General features: G+C 40.8%; 3 protein-coding genes across 12 annotated transcripts in view; all 3 read right to left on the bottom strand.

The window, feature by feature from the left end:
* Positions 1-3,200, bottom strand: part of adam11 (ADAM metallopeptidase domain 11) — a 29,378-nt gene extending 26,178 nt beyond the window's left edge. For 3 of the 4 annotated variants that reach the window (XM_030399879.1, XM_030399882.1, XM_030399881.1), the window contains exons 1-2: positions 2,804-3,199; positions 2,423-2,574 (exon numbers count right to left, since the gene is read on the bottom strand). In XM_030399879.1, coding sequence (XP_030255739.1) covers positions 2,423-2,574; positions 2,804-2,861 — 210 coding nt within the window. In that variant the 5' untranslated portion in view covers positions 2,862-3,199. Of the gene's footprint in view, positions 1-2,422; positions 2,575-2,803 lie in introns of all 4 variants that reach the window. The other variant, XM_030399878.1, reaches the window with a different exon arrangement.
* A 1,462-nt stretch (positions 3,201-4,662) lies between these two features.
* Positions 4,663-11,865, bottom strand: dbf4b (DBF4B-CDC7 kinase regulatory subunit). 2 transcript variants are annotated; one of them, XM_030399211.1, is made up of 12 exons: positions 11,748-11,865; positions 11,020-11,223; positions 10,336-10,527; positions 10,049-10,099; positions 9,905-9,974; positions 9,579-9,643; positions 9,261-9,303; positions 9,092-9,137; positions 7,510-7,638; positions 7,258-7,396; positions 7,044-7,177; positions 4,663-6,921 (listed from the first exon to the last, which is right to left on the bottom strand). In XM_030399211.1, the coding sequence occupies exons 2-12, from the start codon at positions 11,167-11,169 to the stop codon at positions 5,481-5,483; spliced, it is 2,460 nt and encodes an 819-aa protein (XP_030255071.1). In that variant the 5' UTR covers positions 11,170-11,223; positions 11,748-11,865; the 3' UTR covers positions 4,663-5,480. The 2 variants fall into 2 exon arrangements, with proteins under 2 accessions (XP_030255071.1, XP_030255072.1); XM_030399212.1 differs by having other exon boundaries at positions 11,020-11,173; positions 11,748-11,857.
* A 1,029-nt stretch (positions 11,866-12,894) lies between these two features.
* Positions 12,895-21,452, bottom strand: LOC115570605 (gap junction gamma-1 protein-like). Of its 6 annotated transcripts, none has more exons than XM_030399185.1 (4): positions 21,341-21,452; positions 21,103-21,212; positions 19,766-19,839; positions 12,895-15,958 (listed from the first exon to the last, which is right to left on the bottom strand). In XM_030399185.1, the coding sequence occupies exon 4, from the start codon at positions 15,903-15,905 to the stop codon at positions 14,532-14,534; it is 1,374 nt and encodes a 457-aa protein (XP_030255045.1). In that variant the 5' UTR covers positions 15,906-15,958; positions 19,766-19,839; positions 21,103-21,212; positions 21,341-21,452; the 3' UTR covers positions 12,895-14,531. The 6 variants fall into 6 exon arrangements, with proteins under 6 accessions (XP_030255045.1, XP_030255046.1, XP_030255049.1 ...); XM_030399186.1 differs by having other exon boundaries at positions 21,117-21,212; XM_030399189.1 differs by adding an exon at positions 18,176-18,240 and having other exon boundaries at positions 21,103-21,422.
* Positions 21,453-23,322: the final 1,870 nt, after the last annotated feature.

The following is a 23,322-nucleotide window of genomic DNA, read 5'->3' as shown; positions in this document are numbered from 1 at the left end:
GGCACCAAACAGTGCAGACTAATCATCTTCATTTTAGCTGTTTAAACCTGCATCAATGGATATTTGTGACCTTGTTTATGTCCCTTTAAAAAGGGGCAGTTCACCCCAAAATCTAAAATACATACTTCATTTTTTCTCTTGCCTGTAGTCCCATTTTCCTCTTGCCTGTAGTTCTGTTTATCCATCCAGATTGTTTTGGTGTGAGTTGATGAGTTTTAGTAATGTCTGCCTTCTCTCAAAAACATTAGAAACAGATGGCGCTCCACTTGTGGTCTGAAAAGTGCCAAAAAATGCATTTGAAAAAACTCAACCTCAATGTTTCTTCCCAGAAAACCCTTTTTCTAAAAATAGTCCACAGATCATATTTAGAGCAGTTTCCTGTAGGAACTACTTTATTTCTACTGAACAACACTGTGTCACTGAGCAGAAGGAAGTGGCATCTACTCATTGATGAGAGGCTAGCTAAATAAGCTCACTAGGCTAGCTGACGTTACAACTCAGCCGAGGAGGAGGCAATTAATGTTTGCATCACAAGCGCAAGCCTCTTATTAGCAATAAGCAACATATTCAAACATCTACTTTGAGCTACATGCTCCACAATGTTCACAAGCTAGTCGCTAACTTTGTCAGTCTGGTGCACTTAGTGTATAGTACAGGTGTTTTTAATGCCTTTTCACTTCCTGCATTTGAGGCCAGGTCGATGACAGGACTGAAAGTGACTCAAAACAATAAAGTTTCAGGTTGCAGAATCAAAACAAACCACTAAAAGACACTAGAAGCAGAGAACCGCAGAGCCAAGTCAAGATTAGCTTCAGGTTTATCAGTACCAGTGACATATCACACATTAAGCAACCATTTGAGTTACGGCTAATGTAAAAATATGAATTATAGCAGCTGCTCAGTGACACATGAAGCCAAAATAGCTCAACTTCCCAGGTATGAAATCACCTGGTTCTTGTTGTTGTGGGGCCCATATAGCATGCACACTAGAGACTTCCACCGACTGAGCCCTCTAACTTGAATGGGTAAAAAAATTATTTAACTGCGCAGCTCATCTAGACTTTTTAAATGTTGTCTGACCAACATGGTTTAAATCATGATGTGAAATGGGTGTGGGTTGGGAAGCTAAAAAAAAACAAAAAAAACAACTTTGTCTACAGACGCTTCTTTATTTTTATAAAATAAATTCAGAAATTCTTACTTTGTAGGGCACCTTTAAGTCCAGCCAACAGCACAGTCACTTTACCGGATGCAGCAAAACCCTGGCACTTTGATGAACAACTTAAAGAAAGAACTATGAACATTGAACACCTCATAAAAGATCATTGTTGCGCATTAGGGTTAATTTTCTTCAGTTCATAACAACTAGTTATACCATGGAAGGACTCTGCTGACTCAAACTCACATTTGAGCGTGGCAAAATGCTCAGATGCTACACATCTTTCAGCGGGATCCATCAGAAAGAGATCATGAGACTCCGACCACAGAGGGTAGCTCAAGGTCAGACCTGTGTCATATCCACTGACACTGTTCATAGCGGGGGTAACGAGAGAGGACAGGTAGAGGTGTGAAATATTATCTAATGGACTGGAAATGAGGAGGCCCGGGTGGGCTGGGCATCATGTGTTGAGGGTGTCACAGGGTAGGAGTGACAGACATGACCTCAAAAGAGGGGACGAGCAGGGGTGCATCAGGTCACGATGGGGAGCAGATGAATGTTCAGCTAACTTAGAAATAAAAGGGTTGTTTCCCTTTTCAAATTTAATTATAAAGCTATTTATTATATTATTTATTTTATTACAGTTAAATCTCCTTGATAGTCTTAGTTTTAACATGACTGTATGGGGTAGGGGATTGAAAGATGGAGTGGGGAGTGCACTGTACAGACAATATACAATGTAATACAGTGATATCTGGCTAAATAATATCATTTTGCAGACTAAAGGCATTCAAAAATTAAGAATATTTTAAATGGAAATATTTTTTTCCAGTATGAATAGAGGTATATAAAAATGAAAAATATGTATCTCAATAACATTTTCCTCAAATCATGCATCATAAAATGTGAAAACTGACATTTTCTGTAATTTTTCCACTTCAACTCTGACTTTGTTTATTAGATTTAAAGTTTCAGTGATGTGAGAATTCCTGGAGAGATTGGTGTCTCAGTAAGAGGTTAGACAGCTGCAAGGCAGCCCTCCATTTTTTGAATTGGTTTGTAGGAGCTGTGATATTGTTCCCAGGAGGAAGGAACTTGCTCCAGGAGGAGTTTAATCCAGGTCTACCCTTGCAGTCAGGGATTCTTGACAGGATAAAACCTTGCTCACAGTTTGATCCGCTCAGATAATGCAGAAACTAATTTTAAATGAAGGTGAGCGATAACACATCTCTGGGTTGGTGGATGGATGTGACACAAACTCACCTGTGCTCCGGCTGTGGAGTTGTTGACCCGGGTGTTCAGGCGGCTGTGGAGCAGCTCTTTCTCGGTGTGGCTCTGTTGCAGGAGCCGCTTGGGCTGGACGACCTCCTCTGCGGGCGGCAGCCTTCCCTCCAGACTCACCCATTCCCTCAGACCTGCAGAGCACAGACACAGGGCAGGAGGACGCATGAGCTCTGAATGTGAGGCTGAGATGTTAAAGGCTTCATTTCTTGCAGGTCACACAGCTGGTGATGATGAGCTGCTTGTTGATATCATGCAACAACACACAGTCCCTGTCATCAGAGAGATGTAATAACGAACATAAATACCCCTGAGTACAGGTGGACTGCGATAAATGCAATGTTACGATAAAAAGCCTCCTACCTGTCACGGCGCACCGTGCACACACTGCAGCGAACAGCAGGCATCTCACAGCGAGCATGATGCTCACATAGTCCTTGTGGTTTCCTCGGAGCAGCGCCGTTAAATGAGCTGAGAGGCGCGCGGCGGGACTGTTGTTGACAGTGAACGCGGACACAAACTGCGGGGTTCCCCTGAACGCGGCGCCCACATCTCTCACCTCCCTCTTCCCTTCTCGCTTTTTGGGCGAGTTAAAAGCTCCCCGACAACGACGACGACGACGCGGCTCCGCTCGGCTCCGGCTGCATGCTCTGTGTCGGTGTCACCGAGCTCCGCTGCGCGATCACACACCGGCCTGTCGGTCTCGCTCGAGGCAGTGAGGTTGCGCGAGGGGCCGTGGAAACAAGGAGCACGTGGGGGTTGGACAGGCCCACCCATCTTTGATGTGACCTGTAGGAGTCCAAACCTGGGGGCACCCAAGGGTAACACCTGATGATGCAGCTAATGAACTATAAATCATAAATTATTTATTTCAGCTTTGGGACACATCTTTAATTTAATGTAAAATAACTTTCTATTGAGCTTTAATCAATTTTTTCTCTTTTGTTTCTGTCAGAATTGATTTTAAGCAAACTCACAGGTGTCCCCTTACTTTTAAAAAGCAGTTACTTGAAATCTGCTAAAATGTTCATTCTTCTGAGCTCTCTCCTCTCCACCTCTCAGTGGAAACGACTGGTATTAACACAGACATGATGAATTTGCCCTTGACGAGTCCTTGATTTGTACCAACTCTTCCCCGCCACCTTTCACACCAAAGTGACACATTTGAGCAAATCTAGTCAAAAATATGTTAATCATTAAGTTTGATGTCATTGATAGCATTATTTCTGTCTCATATGTGCCATGTGTAACTAGAGGGACATTCCATGCCAGCTCACCAATAAAGGCCCCTCAAATCTCATTTTACAAGGTCTCAGGAATTAAATGGAAGTTTCAACATTAAATGTTTTTGAGAAAACCAGCATCCAAACTCCAGTCTGAACATTTAGAGATTTCTGTATTTTATGTTCTCCTCTCTGTCCTTCTCACTGGTTTAAGTTGGGCAGGTCAGCAGATACTACTAGATTTAGAAACATTTTAACACAGTCATGTCATTCACAGTCAGAAGAAGTTTAGGTTATTTTTTGACTGCTAAAGGGTGGTTTGATAATACCCAAAGACGTTATTAACTTTAATTAGAAAGGTTGATCAAGACTTTTTAAATTAAAGAGGATTTTAAACAGTTTTGATGCCGTTTGTCCAGTGAAGTTTACCTTCATTTGAAAATTCCTTATTAAAAATAAGACTTAAATTTAGTCCTCTTAAGCAATTCTGAGACTTCACTCTGCACTGAGTGTCTGAGATTTCCTTGTAATTAGTGTACTTTTCTTGAGAGTTAAAGTTCAGTCTTGAGACAGCATTAAACAAAACAATCAACCTTCAGACCCAACTTTTATACCAACATCATATGACAAAAAACTCCAGCAGAGCTGGTGAATTAACTTTATAAATTCATAAAACTTTAAAAAAATTTCCTTTAAAAGACAAAGATTGTTCTCCCACACAAAGAACCTCTTCATACCGACAAATTTGGATGAAGGGTTACGTAACAGGGCATGGAGATTAGATATCAAATATTGTTTGTGTCAGCTGGAAGCTGGGCGGATGAGCCACACAGGACAGATCGACCCACTGCTGCCCTTCATCATCCTTTCCTCCACATTTGGCTCCTTAAGCCTACAAGCAGAGTCAGCATTTAATAAGACGATACGAAAATCATCTCAACAGTTCTTAATGTTGCTTCACCTGAGCGACAACTTTTCTGCAGTATGCAGCAGGACGTGTTTATGGTTAAAATCATTTATTTAAAAACACTGTACAAGGATGGACTTCACATTTCATAGAGAGAACTGGAATTCTGCCAAGAACTGAGATCACACGGTGTCTCTCTTTGCTCGTTGAAAAAGGTGCAGCATTTGGACAACATGTGGTTCTGACTTTTGTCTGTTGCTGATGAGAAATTACAAGTTTTTAAATGGTAGATGACCTTACACTTCAAAAAGTGACAAGTGGAGATAATAAACCTCCCTGTGGCTGCGGCACACTCCTGTGAAGCGGTCATCTCTCCTTGACAAAGCCCGTCCTCTGGCCCACATTCAAACGGCAGAGAGAGCCGTTTGACATCTCGCAGGTTGTGCGAGTCCTCCACTCTACTAACGCCTCATCAACGGCGGCGCGAGTGGGATGTGATCCAGATGCAGCACTTACAGTAATTGAGTAATGCCCCCTTCAGAAAAGCCTCATTAAATTCTCAATACCACCATGTGTTTCCGGACATAGCTGCTCAAAGACTGCAGTCAGCAAGATATACAGAATATAACTTAAAGAGATCTGTGCACAAGGAGGATTAGGGGTTGAAAGGGAAAAATGATAATGGATGTTCCTCAAATTCCTGAGAAGCAGCATCCACTGCAACAAAAAATAAAAATCTGCACCTCTAAAAACAGCAAAATATTAGATTTTAGCTTGCACTAAATCTTGAATATTTATTCAGTGTACATTTTACTGACTTTTCTTGATGAGTTTAAGTGCTGCCCATTGGGATATGCAGCTGCAAAGTCATGGTTCTTCCAGTTTTTTGAAATGATCCAGAAAATAACCATCAGTGCTGAACCTCAACAATCTGTACCACAGTCCTGGAAAACGCAGAGGGGTCCATGTCCTCCCCGCACAGTGAGGTCGTTGGTGTCGTCGGCTGAAGGGCGGTGTGCAGACGCGACTCATAGCTGGTGTCGTGCATCCAGGTGCACGGCCTGTGGAGGAGTTCCTTGTCAAGCTCGCGGCTCTGCTCGCTTAGCGACAGGGGAGCCGCTGTGCTCGGTCCCAGCCGCGACAACAGCTCACAGTCCCAGTCAGAGTCTGATGATGATGAAGAGAGTTTGGCCAAGTCTGGGATGAGGGCTGACTCGATGCAAACTGACGTAGAGTGAGATAGCGAGCGTTGAGAGTCTTGACTGGAAAATGGACTGTGAGATTTTTCGTTAGGGAGCTGAAGCGGGGGATCAGAAGTCTTTGGCCATGATTGCTGATCTGAAACTAAAGTGCAACCTTGACCTAAAATGTCCCTTTGAGTGAAATTGTGTACAGTAGGAATACAAAACATGGTAAAAGTCTGTTTTGAACCAAGTGTTTCCAGAGTGCAAGTTTTGTCAGATAATAAACAGCCATAAGATTTTGCCATAATGTCACTTTCTGGTTTTACAGATTCATTCCCTTTTTCAGTGCAGATACCACTGTTTGCTGTTTTCCTTCTCCTTTTGCGGTGCTTGTGTTCGGGGCTGGCTGATCTACAGCGCTTTTTAGGGTTTGGTGTTGTCGATGAATGTTGAGGGAGGGAATGAGATCTATGAGAAAACAGCGTGGCACACTCCAAACTATTAGAGGAAAATTTGATCCCATTAAATCCTACACGACTTTCTTCATGTACTCCTTCAGAATTTGATAAAGCTAAAGAGGGAAGATGTGGAGTGAAGACAGGAATTGTGACAGCAGGGATGGACTCAAACACACTTTCTGCACAGTCCATTTCACAAGCATGTCCTTCCACAGCCTCTTCAGCAGGATATTGTTGAGGACTGAGGACAGGAGGATCTGAATAAAGACAGTGCAGCTCCATACTGTTGGAAGGATAAGGGACTTGTGGGCTCAGAACTGGAGGCAGGGAGTAAGGGTCCGGAGACAGACATGGTGTATCAGGGCAAGAGGAGAGATGTGGAGTATCATGCTGCCGCCTGGCTGGGTCGTGGACTTGTAGTTCAATATCCAATACAGGCATGGCTGGACTTGAAGAGCGAGGATGGCAGTCTGTGTCAGCAGTGACAGGCTGGATGTCAGCAGGTGGAGTGTCTGGATCTGGGATGGGAAGCTGAACTTCTGGTGATGGGCTGCCCTGGCCACAGGAAAGAAGACCCATAGTGGGGCTGGAGAGGTGAGTATTGAATGATGAACCTTGTCTCTGCAAGGCCTGAACAGCATGCTCTGTCTCAACATCAGTGAGAGGCTCAAGTTCACAGACATCTTGGATGGTCAAGGGAGTTGGTGGTCTAGAAGAAATACAGAGATAATACTCAAAATCCCCCATTTAAATCACAGAAAACACATTTGGGTGCAGTGAAAATATTTTTTTTCAACATTAGGACATTGCTAGGTAATAATCCGAACTCACCTGTTCAGTGTCTCTTCTGTTTGTTGAGGTGGATCGGGGTCGAATCCAGGAAGCATTTCAGCCACGAGTTGGTCCACCACTCTGTAGTTAGAGAGATCCAGCACAAACGCACGATGTTGATCCGACTGCAAGTGCTGCAAGGACCAACAAAGAAGTTACAAGGAGGTGAAACATCAGTTATGTGCCAATAGAAGTAAATCTGAAAGATTTTCACCTCCTCTAGATTAGTGAAGGGTTCATGGCAGCATTCACAGTATGACAGGTCCTTTTTGCGTGGCTTCCAAAGTGACGGGTTACAGCTGAGCGGAGTTTGAGATTTATCCTGAATGCTGCTTTCAACTTTCTTCTTTTCCCTATTCAACAAAGAAATAGCTAAAATTATGATGAATCCATATTTTACCTTTATAACAGAATAAAACAGAGCTTAAAAACTATTGCAGTTTTTTCCTGTTGCATTTAAACAAACCTGGTTTTATTTTCTCCTGGCTCTGTTGGTTTTTCAAACAGAGGAGGAGGAGATTCAAAGGGACTAAATCGGCCTGAGTACCACAGAGTAGGGAAGGTCATAGACTGCATGTTCAAGGGCTTGTATTTCCTGGGTAGAAAGCAAAACAGAACATAATACATGAAAACTAAGTTAAAGAAGAATGTTCTTACCAAGCCCATGCAGGGGAGTCATAGGCTGTCATAGGCTACTTAGGGAATTTAAGTTTTTTTCTTTGGTTATAATGCTCTCACACAGCCATCATGAACTCCCCTGCATGGGCTTGGAATGTAGATTCGTCTACTATTGTAAAGAAATACTATTTTTATTATTTGTTTCAACACAGGAGTTATCTACGTCAGAGTCCTGCATGGGTGAAAAATAATGTATTGTGTCGTACACAGATGCGGATGGGGTCGGGTTTTTTTCTTTTCACTAATACAGCCCTGAATTAGTAGTTCTGAAGTCATTAAAAGTAATGCAAAAAAAAAAGAGACTGACTGAAATGTCGGTATGCATGCGGTGCGCCACAGTCAATTACATGTAGGGGAAACCCTGAACATGAATGTGAGATTACACATGAGATCAACCCCTGAGACTAATATTCAAATGTTTCAGATTTCATGGGTTCAGTTTCTCACAGCGACAGCCTATGCATTAGCCAGAGCACTTCAATTAACTGAAATGTGAGGGCAAATGAAAAGAGCTGTTAGCACATGGAGATCCCCTGCAGGAACAGGCAGTGGAGCTTGCAAAGCCTCATCGAATAGAAATCGTATCCGCTTGGGCTCTGGCCTCTGCGGGAGCAGCATCACTCATGGGGGCTTGTCACATTACACGATGGGACTCCTTAACAGCTTCAATTAAGAAAATCAACTGGGCTGAAATGTAAACCCCCAGAACTCACTCCCAGTGGGGTAGGAAGGGCAGAAACATGGGGACAGGTCACTGCCACCCATTGTTGTTTCACTGTCATTATGCATGAACGGCAAAATAGGATCTAATCTGATACTAAACAACCATTGCATGAAACCTGGCAGGCCTTAAAGCTTAATTCATTCCAGCTTGTCTTTCTTGATTAACTGGAATAAAGAAACAGAGGCTACGACCAGTATCGCACACTAAAAATGTATAAAATCATTGTATGAAAACACAGGTACAAAGCGAGAGTTATCACCTGAATCTGCAGCTCTGGTCAGCTTTATGGACCCTCACAGTAAGTTTCCATTCATTGTCTAGCTTTCTAGCCTGTAAATGTTTGGTTCCCTCATACTGCTCTCATAGTGCCGTTTTCTACAAAAGAGCTCTAAAAACCAACCGTTCTCTGCCTGCTCAACACCAAAAAGCAGACAAGTCCAGTGAGAGACTAGTTGTTGAAGTATTTATCAGCTATAAGAGCCATATACTCTTTCAGAGTTGGTAGATACCAAAAACAAAGCTAAAACAGAGTGAATACTGGAGCTGTCATCACAAAATGACCAAATGAATGCCCCATTACTACTGGATTTATCCTGTGAGAGAGAAAAAAAAACTAAAACCAAACTGAACAGAGGATGACACTCACCTGCTCAAATCTTCAATTTTAAGATAGGGAGACCTCAAAGCCGCAGCTGTCGACCAGGAGATATAAAGAGGAAGAGGAAAAAAAAGATTAAATGAGCCACAGTTACACCCACAGAAATACAGTACTGTTGAGAAATGCACACATTAGCTTAACATAGACATAAACTAACCTTTGACAACATGAGGACCTTGTTGTTTGGTGGAAGTCCTCTGCTATAAAAAAAAGAAAAGACACAATAGGACTAACTGCAATCTTGTAAAGGCAGATGTGTATCACAATTGTTCTTTAGAAATAAACAAAATTCCTTACATTTCAATGGCAGTTTATCCAATTTAAGTTCTTCCTGCCTGCCTCTAAAAATCGTCTTAGCTTTATACTAATTAACTGGTAAATTATTTATTTGCTTGATTTATTAATTGTTTTAATGTAAAATCGGTGCATTTGGAACTCTTGTAAAGTGAATAGACATTCAGCCCGAACATCATACCTCTTGTCTCTTGTGTACCACACTGAAGCGCTCTTGAGTCAGCTGTTTCAAATATAAAAGGACATCTGATACTTCATTAAGGAACAATACAAGACTTTCACAGACTTTAACACATCTACGCTGGTTAACAGATTTCTCCAGCTTGCATCAGAAAGACACAGCAAGAGAGAACTAAACAAAAGCACTTACATGGTGCCATCTGCTGTGAGCAAAGGTTCACTGCACTACAGATGTGAACACAAGCTAGATAGGAGCTTCGATCAAATCACAATTTTACATTGATGTGGAATTTCACTCGTCACTGCTGAAGTTAGTTAAAAGGATACCATCTACATACAAAATCTTCACTCCCCATGATCGGGCGTTGGCCAAAACACTACTCCTCTGCAGTTGTTCCTGTAAGACAACATCAAGTCAATAAAAAAACCCCATGATTTAAAAGCAAATCTGTGAGATAAATGCTAACTTACATTGTTACGAATGGCTTTTTCAAGTAGGGCCTTCCCACGGCTGCCAAAAGCCTGTAGAGAAAATACAGCACAGATATGAGGTTTATTCTACCTACAATTTACAGTAACATCCACTAAGATAAGGAAAAATTTAGTTGGTGATGAATGTGCATTTGTCTTTGAATGGTTGTTTCTTAGCATTTTCATAATTTCTCATATACATTAAATATACATATAAAAATGTCCACTATACATATCCTCTGCAAGATGTAAAAGGTTTTAGAAAATGCATAGGTGATGCTCAGTACCATCAGTCTAGGAGTTCCTGGTCGCCTTTTGTCACTGCTGACGATACTGTCTCGAGTCATTATAGGACGTTGAGCTTCTTCATTTGTCTCCTTCGCCCCTGCTTTTGTATCAGCACATTTCTGGTCCTTCAAGTACTCTTGGTTTCCAGTCACAACAAAGCTCACATCCTTGTGCAGGAAACTCTCAACCCTCTTTCGAAAAAAAGGAAACAAAACATCTGCTCATCAGTTTCTGCTGAAAGACATCTGTCATAGTCTGACCTTCACCTTTTTTTGCACAAAATATAACTTCATCGATAGCAAAAACATTTATTTGCTGTAAATTATTATTTACTCTGTATACTTGTATACAAAGCAATGTTATTGTTGTGTCTTTTTCTATCATACAATAAAAAAGTAAGACACATTGTTAAATAGCTGAATTTCATGAATTTGGTGTGAATTAGTAGTAAATTAGGGTTCAGCCACTATATTTTCTACAAAACTGAGCCAAACTACCACATTTCTCCTGACATAGATCAAGGAATAAAGTTGAATTTTTCTCAGACTTTAAAGGAGGCAAGGCATAAAAACTGATGCTGTATCTAGAGTGTCACTGCACAGAATAAAACCTCATGACAATTCTTGAATACAGCTGAACAAAAATAAGCAATGTTAACGGCCTTCATCTCCACACAGGCTTACCCCTCCTAGAAGAGATATGGCCTCTAACAGCAGGGCTGTTGCGCGTTTCTTCACACTGTCCAGATAGAAAGTCTTCCCCTCCAGCTTCTTCCTCCCAGGACACATTGAGCCCAAAAGGCCTTGCTCCTCTGCACACTGCTGGTGCAGCATGATCCTGGTGCAGGAAAAGAGCTTACAACTTTACAGAAAAACACCAGGATCCACCTTAAAATTTAGAACAGTGAACAAAGTTGTGAATTTAATGTTATGAGGCAACACAGAGTAAACAAAGAGTAAACAAAGTATATCATATAAATAGTTGTTGTACAGCTAACAGCACTGTGTTGACAAGCATTTCTACAATTTCAATCAGTAACATACAGCCAGGTTTCTTCTTAACGGTCAAATAAATATACAATTTACAATAACAAGTTTGCCCATAACAGTGTTGCAAAGTTTATACAAGTTATCATAGAAACGAAAGGGCATGCCGTGTTAGTTTACTGCCAATCTAAAACAGCGCTGTAAGTGGAAGGTACATTAACCTAGCCACCTCCCTTGTTAGCAATCTTAGCAGCCATTAGTTAGCATTAGCTGACTCTAGCTAGCTTAGCTTTCCTCGTCATGGACAGCAGCTGGGAAACAAAAGTGTGCAGCTATTTTGTAGCGAGAATTAATTGGCCGCTGAATAGTTTTCTGTGTCGTAGGAGGAAAAGCAAAAGAAGAAAACATAATAACTGTAAGCTTACGTTTTGTAACTGAACTTGAGATATACGAGAAATGTTGTTGCTATTCACCAGAAGGTGCTCGAGGAGCAACCGCCGCTTTTTTAAAAACACTGGCGGAGACGTGAACGTGAAGTTAACGTCACATCCGGTATAACGCTGCCTTCAAGTGCTTGTTTCATATCCCTTCAAGGCAGCCATTTGTCCTTTTGGGCTAGTCAAATGCTATTGTTTTGTGATGCAGGAAAGAAGTGAATCGGGATTTAAATTAGGTATAATTATCAGGCAGCTTCTTACAAGGAAACTTCTTGAGCTTCAGTGTACTTTCTCAAAGTCGATGACATGCGAACTGCCTCTATAAGATTTTGACGTAAGGCTCTGACAGTACCGTGAACGCAGCACAAAGGATGTTGCAGCATGATCTCTGGTAACTTAACATTTTGGCTATTTTGTTACTTAAGGTTCCCTTTTCCCTGAAAATAATTTCTAGAATACTGGATATAGTCCATTTGGAGACACGTTTGTCAAAAAAACAAAACAGTACAGTTAATTTTAATCATCTCTGATCATTAGTTTGCATTTTGTTTGTATTAAGTTATTGCTCTCTATCATTTCTTGTTGACTTTCATCGAAAAATCCCCTCTGACTATGTGAGACACAGCAATGGCTAAAGAATGAAACATAGGTTGTTCCTTTAAAACGTGTTGATATGCATTTGTCTCAAACAAACAAAAGACTGGAGCTATCATGAAAAGGAATAATAAAAATGAAAACGTGTTTGTTCATAAAGTTGGACACATTTGGTAACATTTGGCTGAGCATATATTTTTAATTTCACAAAAACGACAAAAGTCAATGGGTGTGCCTCTCCAACATCATGAACCTTGTTTAGAAAAAATAACTCAATCATTTTTGACGTTGTGCTCAAAGCACAAGAGGGAACATATTATGTTTGATCCTTTCCTGTCCAGCAGGGGGCAGTGTCCCTGTAAATATAATAATCCCAGTGAGGAAAGTAAATTGCCTTAATCTACACTTGTGTTTCTTGAGTAAAACTATAACCCATGTGTTAATTATTCTACCTTTAGGTTAATTTAAAACTAATCACGCTATGTTCTATAAGGTCATGATGCCACATTTGCTAATTGTAAGACAAAGACAACAAGACAAATAATACCAATTCTTTATTCAAAACGTGCACTTTTTGTTTAGAAAAATATTTAAAAAAAAACACTGGCACAGTGCAAAGGACTAGCCTTAATGACATTTCAATTTGAAAATCTGAAAATAAAAGCATGTATTATTGATTAGGAATTACTTTTAACAAAAACCAAACAAAAAACGCCAAAGCCAGATGCACTGGTTGAGCTTTGCACAAACTAATGGAGTACTGCTGATAAAAACCTTCGTAACATTAACCTCAAAGAAAACAAAAATCTCTCAAAAATGTTAACGGCTTGACAATGACACTGACACTGACAACAGTCGGACAACAGGGTTAGGACATCAAACTTTGCCAAACACTTCCAATGAATGATAACATTTCAAAATGTGTCGAAGCATTCAAGATTGATCCTTCCTCTCTTTCTCTCAGAAAAATGACACAGAAACACTATAAAATAAACAACTAACAAACATACTCAACATCAATCCACATCAAACCTGGTTTGGTGAAAATATCAATACAATTTTGCATATTCAGGTACAACAATATTGTTCAAAGTTTAACCCCTTGATGGTAATGAAACTAGTCAAGCAGACAGAAGGAAGTGGCCCCTGTTTTCAGTCTGTATTGTTATGAAATTTTTTGGGAAACAATTACCTGTTCAACAGTTATACTCAAAGTGATGCAGAGTCAACAGAAAGCAGCACTTTGACTGTTTAAGTAAGGCACCTTAGGTTACAAAGAAGCCTCTGCATATTCACCAGGAATCGAAAACAGCACCAATATCTTCCTGCACAAGCTATTTAACTAAAACATACAATTATTTTGATATTTTTCTCCACTGTAATTCAACATTGAATACAGCGACAAAAAACAGTTGTCAAGCTTTGTCACAGAATCATTTCCCATCCTCTTTACATTATCTTCAACAGGTTTTCTTACACATTTTCATTTATGTATTAGTTGCAGGATCTATCTTGTACTGTTGAGTCCTAGGACTAAATTCTGCAGTATAGACTATACTGACACGGTAAAGAAAAACACTTAACCCTAAAGCACAAGCTGATCCTCGCCATAAAAACAAATGAACATTTTTCATTTGCTGTCAGCTTTTCAAAGAGACTGTTATTGAAATACAGTACAAACATATCAAATAAAAACATAACTTGAAAGCTACAATTTGAAATCAGGAAATTTTAGCCATTTGTCCTTGAACAAAGATGACAAATAATGATCTGATTATCAAAATTATTGACCATTATTTTTCTGTAGATCAACTTATCGTTTAAACCAACTAACTTTTTTTCAGCCCTAAATCAAAATGATGCATTCGAATCATTGTCTGTAATATATCCGCATGAATACGGACCATTTATCATCACTGGGTCTGTTTAGGTTTATAGATTTAAGGGTAAATTATTCAACTGTTTGATCCTCAGAGGATGGAGCTGTCAGTGGACTGCTACAAGGTAGATCCTGACACTAATAATCATTTATAACTATTTTAATGCCATGAACACCCCAGAAAAGAATGTAATCCGGGCACTGTGTCTATTTGTTTTTAAACACAGTTTGCGCAAACAAAAGTAAATACTGAGTCAGTCTGAGAAGGTTGAATCATAACAGGAAACTCAGTCTGTATTTCAGATCCACTCAGAGCCCTTTATGACTCCATATTTGCTGCTACTGCTGCCGCTGCCGCTGCCTCTGTCTGCATCTGCCTTGCTGGAGGTGTACTTGGAGGCCTGGCGGTGTTTCCGTTCACGGTGAGGCTTGCTGTCGTTGTTGCTGTGGCTCGTTGGCTGGCTATAGGCCGTATTGTCAGCCTCCAGCTTGTTCTGAAGCTGACGCACATCCTTGAGGACACCTCTGGGGGCGTCTCCCATCCCCCCTTTACACAGGTTGTCTTCATTATTGGTGTACTGTTGGCGCTCCTCTTGAGCTATGTTCACGTGGTTTTGCCGGCATGCCATCTTGGCATTAGTGAGATCGGTGATGGGTAATGGTTGCTCGTGGTGCCCTGTAGATACCAGAGGAGGCTTGATGGCAATGTTGTACCCAGGTGGAGCTGATGGTGCATTCCAGGAGAAAGGGTAGCTGCTGTAATCCTCTCCGCTCAGCCTCGCCTTATTTAGAACACCATGTCCCTGTGTCAGCCCATAAAGCTCATCGTTGGGGACCTGCACACGGCGGGAGCGCACAATCTCACAGATGGTACCTACGCCCAGATGAAGCATCTCCCATATATTGAGTGCCAGACAGAGCAGGGAGACCGTGTACATGATGAGGAGGAAGATGGTTTTCTCAGTGGGTCGTGACACAAAGCAGTCCACGTTGTGAGGGCAGGGCTGGGAGGAGCATATGTAGGTGGCGGGCACAGCAAATCCATACAGCGCGTACTGTCCACACAAGAAAGCCACCTCCAGCAGGGAGCGTGCCAAGAGCTGAAGGACATAAATCCGCATCAGTCCGTCCTCTCTGATACGCTGGCACCCATCATGGCGCACCTTAACCTTTCGTTTTCCTTCACCACTGTCTTCTTTTGCTGCACCATCACTCTCCATTTCTGCCATTTCATAGATCATTGGGTCTTCCTCTTGGTCATCCTCAGCCTCTTCGATGCCCCTGTGCTGCTTTCTGCCTGCGAGATATTGTTTCTTGGGTTTCCTCCGCGAAAATCCCCTCACTACCCCACTGTCGGCCTGCTCCTCTGCACGAGCAATTTTGTTGACAGCGTAGCCGAGATACATGAGGGAAGGGGTGGCCACCAGGATGATTTGGAAAACCCAGAACCGGACGTGCGAGAGCGGAGCGAAGGCGTCGTAGCAGATGTTCTCGCAGCCTGGCTGGCCCGTGTTGCAGACAAACTTGCTCTGCTCATCGTAGTAGATGGACTCACCTCCTACGGCCGTCAGCACGATGCGGAAAACAATGAGGACGGTGAGCCAGATCTTGCCCACGAATGTAGAGTGGTTGTGGATTTCTTCCAGCAGGCGAGTCAGGAAACTCCAACTCATGGTAGTGGCAGGGAAACTACAGTGCGAGGCAACATACACCTCCTTTTACTCCCCTGTGGAGAGAGCAGAAATGGTTAACCTCTGTACCATGCATACAACACTAGAATCAACATAAAAATTCCTCCTTAACAGTGTCTGGCACATGGAGAGAAAAGCTAAAACTAATCATATACTGGCTTTTTGTTTCCACCTCTCAGTGTGTCTCATTTCCACACAAACAGAATAAATCAGAAAGGTTTCATGCTGCAAATTAAGACACCCCACACTCCTCTGCTGTGTCCACAAACTAGTTTAGCTCCAAGCACTTAGTCACTCCTGCACTATACATGGTTATCCAATAGGGCATTTCTTCATATTAACAACATGTTTACCCTTGATTCTTTTAATAGCTGTGCCCTAAAGCTCATATGTAAACATACACTTGGCATTGGTACATGCAGGGGAGAGTAATGACAACACTGGAATGTGTAACCATAATTGCTATTGTTAACTGAATGTCCCTGATAGGCATTTACATTATCTTTCCATCCAGATGTTCCATAAGCTTAAGACTTTCTCATCTGGTACAAGAGATAAAAGATTAGTTTGGCTTGAAAACTGAAGAGTAAACAACTTATTTTTTCACTGCCACTTTTATCAAAACTACTGATTACAAGTTTTGTAGTCAGTAATTTAGTCGACAAAACATTTCTGGAACGTCACAGTAAAACAGCGCGTAAAACAGCGCATGAGTGAGTGAAATCTGAAAAGATGCAAAGCAAGGAATGAAACCACTGTCTGATTGGTATTCATGTGTAAAATGTACTTTTCTCTTTTGACGCTGATATGATTTTTGTCCTCTAATAAACTACACCACGTCATACTGTATCTTATCCTGAAAGAACTCAGTTTGACCTGCAGACATCCATCTGCCCAAACCTTATGCTGCAGACATCTCATCTCACGAGTCACTCATGTGAGAAGAAATCTTTCGAGGTTCAGACTTCTTGGGGATAGACTGTGTCTGCAAGTGTGTGTGTTTGCAGTGTAAGTGTGTGTGTTTGTGTGTTTTTCTCTGTTTCATATCAGTGTAAAATGTTTTTTGCTTTGGACTCTTTGTTGGACGTAACAACACATTTGACAATGTTCCAATACCAGAGGAGGCTTGATGGCAGTGTTGGGATGTCTGGGAAAATGTGATGCTTTACAATATTTTATGATATTTTATCAAATTAATAATGAACACAATGATCATGAATTCAAGTGAATATGCAATTCTCTAAGTGCATATACAGGGCTTCCCACACGTTTATTGATGCCATGTCACTGAAAATGTCTCTCACTGACATACTAGATATTCTGACACACTGTCACATTGAGTCAGTGAGACATTTTATGACAAATAAAAAAAGAAACCTCCTACAAAACCAGGTCCAGCTGCTGTTAACTTGCTGTTGTGTCTCACTATAAAGAAAAACACAGTCTTGAATGTCTCATTAAGAGTCACATGCCCTCTAAAACTGCACATCTGGCCCTGTTGTGTAATCTTCTATTTGGAGGCCCAGTGGCACAGCTACTATCACCCAAACACAAGTATGGCGGATGGCAAGAAACTGGGAAGAATCCTTCACAATGCTCATATTCAGCGAAGCAAATCACGCCGCTGAACAGAAATAAAGAGGGAAGCAATTTAATGGAAAGCCAGAGAAACATCCATCTTAGGTAATGACAAACCTACCAGAAGCACATCCTTCCTACACGGACCCAAACAAATGAATTAAAATCAACCCCCATTTAGATGATTACCTGACACAGAGCAGAAATGCGCCCTCGCAGTTTCATACTCTCTCCACACGATGTGCACGCACCTGGATTTTATGCACAGGTTGTAAGACTAATAGACCACCAACAAAGAGCTCTACTCCTCAGTCTATATCAGTTTTTTTTCGGTGCAGCCAATGCACCATCTCCTAGAAGCATTCGAATACTGATTTGGTTGTTGATAACCATGGAAACAGTCGGGGCTTTCGGAGCATTTCAGTCAGCCCTTAAACACACCATCCTCTTTTGTTACACATGTATGCACAAAACCAGAGGCTGCTGTTACCACTTTTTTTTCTAGTATCTACATAAACCCACCAATTGCAGCGGTAAGTGGACCAGAGAAGATCCCTTTCTAAATAACACTGCAACTAAAGTCCAGTCATTATGTGAAAAAAAACCTGCTTTGTCTCAGTATATATCAACAGCTCCATTGCCCAAGTTGCCCATAGTGCCACATCCTGCCATACCTGAAGGTGGTACGCTGCATTTTCCCCAGATGTCTCCCAGCCCCAGACCCACAGCCTCCAGTTTCCTACAGAGCCAGTAAAAGAACTATTTGAGGAGTGAAACTTTAAAGAGCAGGCACATGCCTATCTAAGAAGCCTTCAAGCTGTGAACGTGAAGGTCTGTGGCTTTCTTCAAAGCAGTTAAAGTGATTCTCCACCCCAAATCTATCTTTTCAGTATGAAATACTCACCCGCTATAAACTTAAAAGGCGACTGTAAAAAGTTTGTAGTTTGCTGACACTGCATCTTTTTTCTGGATTAGAGACATACTATACACTTGGACGCTCAGGGGGCAAACAAAGAAAAATGAGCGGAGGAAATAACATGCAACAAAGTGCACTAGCTGGACTCAAACATTGACCACACGTTCAGCATCTTAAATGCAAGATTTAGTAATCTGTCCTCAGTAAACGGACTGCAAGTGAGATTACCTAAACTTTCGTCTCAGCATCTCCCATTACTGTACACCCAGACATAGAGCCCACAGGGTGCTGGGGCCACCTCCTCAAATATGTCAACTACACACAGAAGAGGCACAACATTATGTTATCTAGACATCAGCCTCTGGCGTAGACAGCTCATCTGTCCAGCCGAAGAAGCCAATACAAGTACACTATGTTGCAGAAGTAATCAATCGTTCTGCTGAAAAGAGCTGGGAATATTCTTATATGATCCAGAGAATGAGAGCCTTGCACAAGAGCATCTTTGTCATCTTCTGATAGTAATTTCTTTGCTCTTTTGCCCTGTGTCATGTTGTGAATATAAGTGTTTTCAGTTAAAAGCTTACTTTGTCTTACCACCTTTCAATATATTTTACAATGACAGTAAACACAATCCATTAGCTCCATTGGCCTCCTTTGCAAAACAGTCCCTTAGCATTAATGTATCTGTGATTTGATTATGATTACAAGAAGAATTCTGAACAAACTATGACAGAAGCTAGGGGCCACATGCATAAAACTGTGTAGATTCACGACAAAAACCGTTTGACGCACAAACAAAGAAAGAAAATCGTTACACATCAAATGTATAAAGCTGTGCATACACCTGATTCTGTTTTATAAATCTGTAAGATTGTGGAAACAGGCACAAGAACACAAGCTTAATTTCCACTCCAACATCTTTCCATACTTGGAAATTGGCAAGCAACCTAAACAAACTTTGTTTTACTCTTAAGTTACATCTCACCTTATCTTTCATGTCGACCTCATCGTCTTGCGCTAAGCTTGGGCTGAAATATGTGTGTTCACCGCACAGCCTTCCTCTATAAATACCATACTGTGTCTGGGAAAAGGCTTACATTGTGTGTATACATCGTTTATACATCCGGCCCTTGGTCTCTAGTGTAAACAACAACATTTTCTTTGTGGTTTTTCAACCTCATTATGTTGAAAACTGAGTGGAGTACAAATAAGCACTTTGGAACTCAATAACCAGCAGTGTCTTTTATCCCAAAAATAACAGGATCTACATTTCAAGTGTTCTTACAGCACAGGGTCAAAATAATTAAAATCTGAAGTATTTTTGCATATCTGAAGACAATCTTATTACCTCTTTTTGTTTTATCCTTTCTATCCTCCTTGTTTTCACAGCCAAAATTCTGTGATATGTCAAACCCCATGTGCCTGCAAAGCAAAAAGAGAGACAACAAGAGTTTAATACAATTCCCTCCATTGTCTGTAGCCACTTATCCCTTTCAGCTTCACGGGAAGCTGAAGCCGATCCCAGCTGACACTGGATAAGCAGCGGGGTACACCCTGGATAAGTCGGCATTTCATCAGAGGGCTGACATATAGGGACAAACAACCATTCACACTCACAGTCACACCTATGGACAATTTAGAGTAACCAATTAAACTAACTTGTGAATGTCTTTGGATTGAGAGAGTACCAGAGAAAGCCCATCAAGACACGGGCAAACATGCAAACTCCACACAGAAGGAGGTTAAAGGAGGTGTAAAGGTTACACAGCTCTCTCAAATCAAATACCCCAGAGCAGCATGTGCAGCCAGACATCCTAATAATTATAGTAAAAATATGTGCTAGGGGCCTATTTGGTTTCCAATTATTATTTTCTTGGAGATTTCTGGGGAATTGCGAAGAATAGATCAATTTTCGTCAGTAATTTTGCTATTAGTTTTAGCTCAGGTAATTAATTATGGTTGGTTAATTCTTAATAAAGAACAGTCTCTTCTCTGGTTTCAGTTTTGGATAAGGGAAACTGCTGCTCTCCTTGGTAAATCAATGATTAGCTAGCTAGGTTAGTTAATTAAATATCTTTTGGTTTTGGACTGCTGGCAAACAAACTATTTGAGTTGGGAATGAGGACATTTTCATCTTTTTTCCCGCACATATTTATCCAGTAAATGGAAGTAAAAGTTTTTTGCTCCCACTGATTCTTTAAAACCACATTTGGAGGTGTCTGAAGACCTCCACTCCTGGTTTTGGATGCTAGAAACTTCGGCTAACCTTAAATTAAGCTGTAACAAACAATAACGTTCATAAAAGACTGTAAAAAAGTCCCCTAAAAGATTTGTTTTATCTTTTTACATAGTTTTATGTAGTGTAGTGTATGTGATGAATATTATGCTTAATTATGCTTCTTAATTATCCAGTATACTTGACATGTTACAGTAATTTGGTTATACACGTTTTATACACGTTTATTTGCAGCTAGGTAACCAAACTACCTAGCTAAAAGTAGCAATGTTAAGGTAGCTAGCCAAACCAGTTCTCTGAGTTGGATAAAGCCAAAAAGAAAAGTCAACAAAGAAAAAACAAAACTCGTGGTTTATCTAAGACCCTTCCACTACAATTTTTCTTGTAGTTTTTACTCAAACATACTTTCACAAGTCACAGGACGCGAACACATAAGGCTGTGAACTCACCAAAGCATCCTCACCTTTGTCAGACGCGCATTTGGCGCCGCTCCCCTCCGTCAGAAAGCTGCTGGGTCAACGGCAACACTTCACACATCAACCGGCAAGAAACGGCTCTCCTGTCAGGGGGAAATACATACTTGAACGCCGAATTGCAGGAAAAAGTACAGTAATGACGCCGACGTGAAGAAATGTGTGGAAAGTTTCAGGTAAGTGAAGTTCTCAATGGTTTAAGTGTAAAAATTACTTTTTAATCGCGGCGACTGGTCTGGAGAGAGAGAGATGATTGTATGTGCAGAGAGGAGGACAAACGGGCTGGTGCGAGGCAAAGGCAAGGAGGGGCTTCTGTGTGTGTGTGTGTATGTGTGTGTGTCAAAGTGAGTCAAGCATCATGAAGTGTTTGGCTATATGGAAGTCAATTTCCTCCAGCTAAAGAAAAAAAAAAAGATGAAAATTAAGCTTGAAGCAAAAAATATGTCCATGGTAATCATTATTATGAGATAAAACTAAGTCATTCTGGGATAAAAGGTAAAACATCTGACATAAAAAGTCATAATAATGAGATGAAGAGTTAAACATTATGAGATTAAACTGATAATTAAGGGATCAAACGTGAAAAAATATGAGATTAAAACAAAAATTCCGAGATTAAAGAAGTCGATACGAGAAAAAAAACGTAAAATCTCTTAGATCAAAATGATGAGATAAAAGTTATAATTTGAAGGTATAAATCGAATTTATTCTCATTATCATGATTTACCATGGGAATATTATTAAGATTTATTTATCAGTGTGCTTTGTTGGCACAAATAACCTCTCTATTGTGAAAAATGTAAAACCCTCTGTACATAATTGAATCCAGCTTTTATAAATCACGGGGACTTCATTATTTACTCATGATTTATGTATAAAAGTAGCGTTATGGTCAAATACAGGCAAACTCTGAGCTCAAGTCAGTGGATCACGACACGCCTGTATGTTTTTAAATGCATCCCTGACTTCATTCATCACCTTGTGTACGACTTCCAAAGAAGAAGTCTTGTTATATGTAATACTGGTTCTACTTCATTGTGGTCACATATTTTCCAGTGTTAAGATCTCTTTCCGTCATCAGTGTCTATCAGTCATCAAGGAAATCTGGAAGGTTGTCTCTTGTCAAATGAGGACTTTGCCTTAAAACCGCAGACTTACTCAAGTCAGACAGGTGTGGCTTTATCAACAATGCACAGAGATGCTTTACAATAATGTTAGCGCAGCAGAATGTGCATACTGCTACACCCTTTTTTGAATATAATGCAATTGCTCATTGCAAAAGGTGGTCTCCTCCAGTTTCTGGTTCTGGCTGCACAAACGGCAGAAAGAATTGGTCATGAGTCAAGGCTTTATGAGACGGGGCAAAGACCAACACATATATTCACCACACTGTTGTCTTTAGAAGGAGTCTGAGACTGAACAGACGCCAACCGTTTGTTTCATCTTCTTCCATCAGGCTTTGGATACAATTCATGGGGTTTGTTTTCATCAAGAGCTTTTCAACCTTCCACTATCACGGTCCTCGACAAGCTACCTTAAAGGGGCACTCCATGAATTTTACACATAAAGGTCAGTTTACTCGTTATGGAGCCTGAACAAACAGCTGTATAATGTCATCTGTAGTTCTCGTGGGAGCTTGCTATAAAATACCTCTGATGATGTGAACAGCCTGTGTACTTCACTGGGGGTGTGAGGTGAAAATGATGAGAGAGGTTAACACTCTCCGACGCTGCTCTAATGAAAGATCCCGTGTAGTTGCGTTGCAGGAGTTAGTATCCAGTGTTTTTTGAGTAGTAGGTAGCAGGCCTACTGCCTACTGTACTGACAAAGAAATGCTCAGACACAATCATTATGTCTTTTAACTTCCTGCTTACACCAGACGTGGGAACGTGTTGCACTGTTGACATCTGCTTCCTCATATAAAGTAGTGTTGACATGTTGATACATAACTAGTCTGAGTATTTTAACTGTTTGAATTAGTTTTAAAGGCCTTATCTTAAAAAAAAAAATTAAAAAAAGTTTTTATAGGCGTACTTAAAGTGCACTACTGCGTTTCAGCTGTTCTCTGATGCTAGCCAAGTTGTGTAAGTTTTACCCTGTGGTATCAAAAATGTTATTATTTATCCATATTTTAAGGTAATGCATCGAAGTTAGTCATCCCAGTATCGTGACAACATTATTATAAAGTATAACATG

The sequence above is a fragment of the Sparus aurata genome, chromosome 20 (assembly GCF_900880675.1).
Source record: "Sparus aurata chromosome 20, fSpaAur1.1, whole genome shotgun sequence".
NCBI classification, from domain to species: Eukaryota; Metazoa; Chordata; class Actinopteri; order Spariformes; family Sparidae; genus Sparus; species Sparus aurata.
Note: the sequence above shows the minus strand (reverse complement) of the source record. Positions and strands in the feature narration are given on the sequence as shown.

What these genes read in the sequence shown, in the direction of transcription:
- dbf4b (XM_030399211.1), bottom strand. Translation starts at nt 11,169, where the DNA reads ATGCTGCACCAGCAGTGTGCAGAGGAGCAAGGCCTTTTGGGCTCAATG. An exon ending in GAAGATTTTGTATGTAGATG is followed by an intron (nt 9,644 to 9,904) that starts GTATCCTTTTAA and finishes ATGAAGTATCAG; the next exon opens with ATGTCCTTTTATATTTGAAA. An exon ending in AGGTCCTCATGTTGTCAAAG is followed by an intron (nt 9,138 to 9,260) that starts GTTAGTTTATGT and finishes CCTGGTCGACAG; the next exon opens with CTGCGGCTTTGAGGTCTCCC.
- LOC115570605 (XM_030399185.1), bottom strand. Translation starts at nt 15,905, where the DNA reads ATGAGTTGGAGTTTCCTGACTCGCCTGCTGGAAGAAATCCACAACCAC.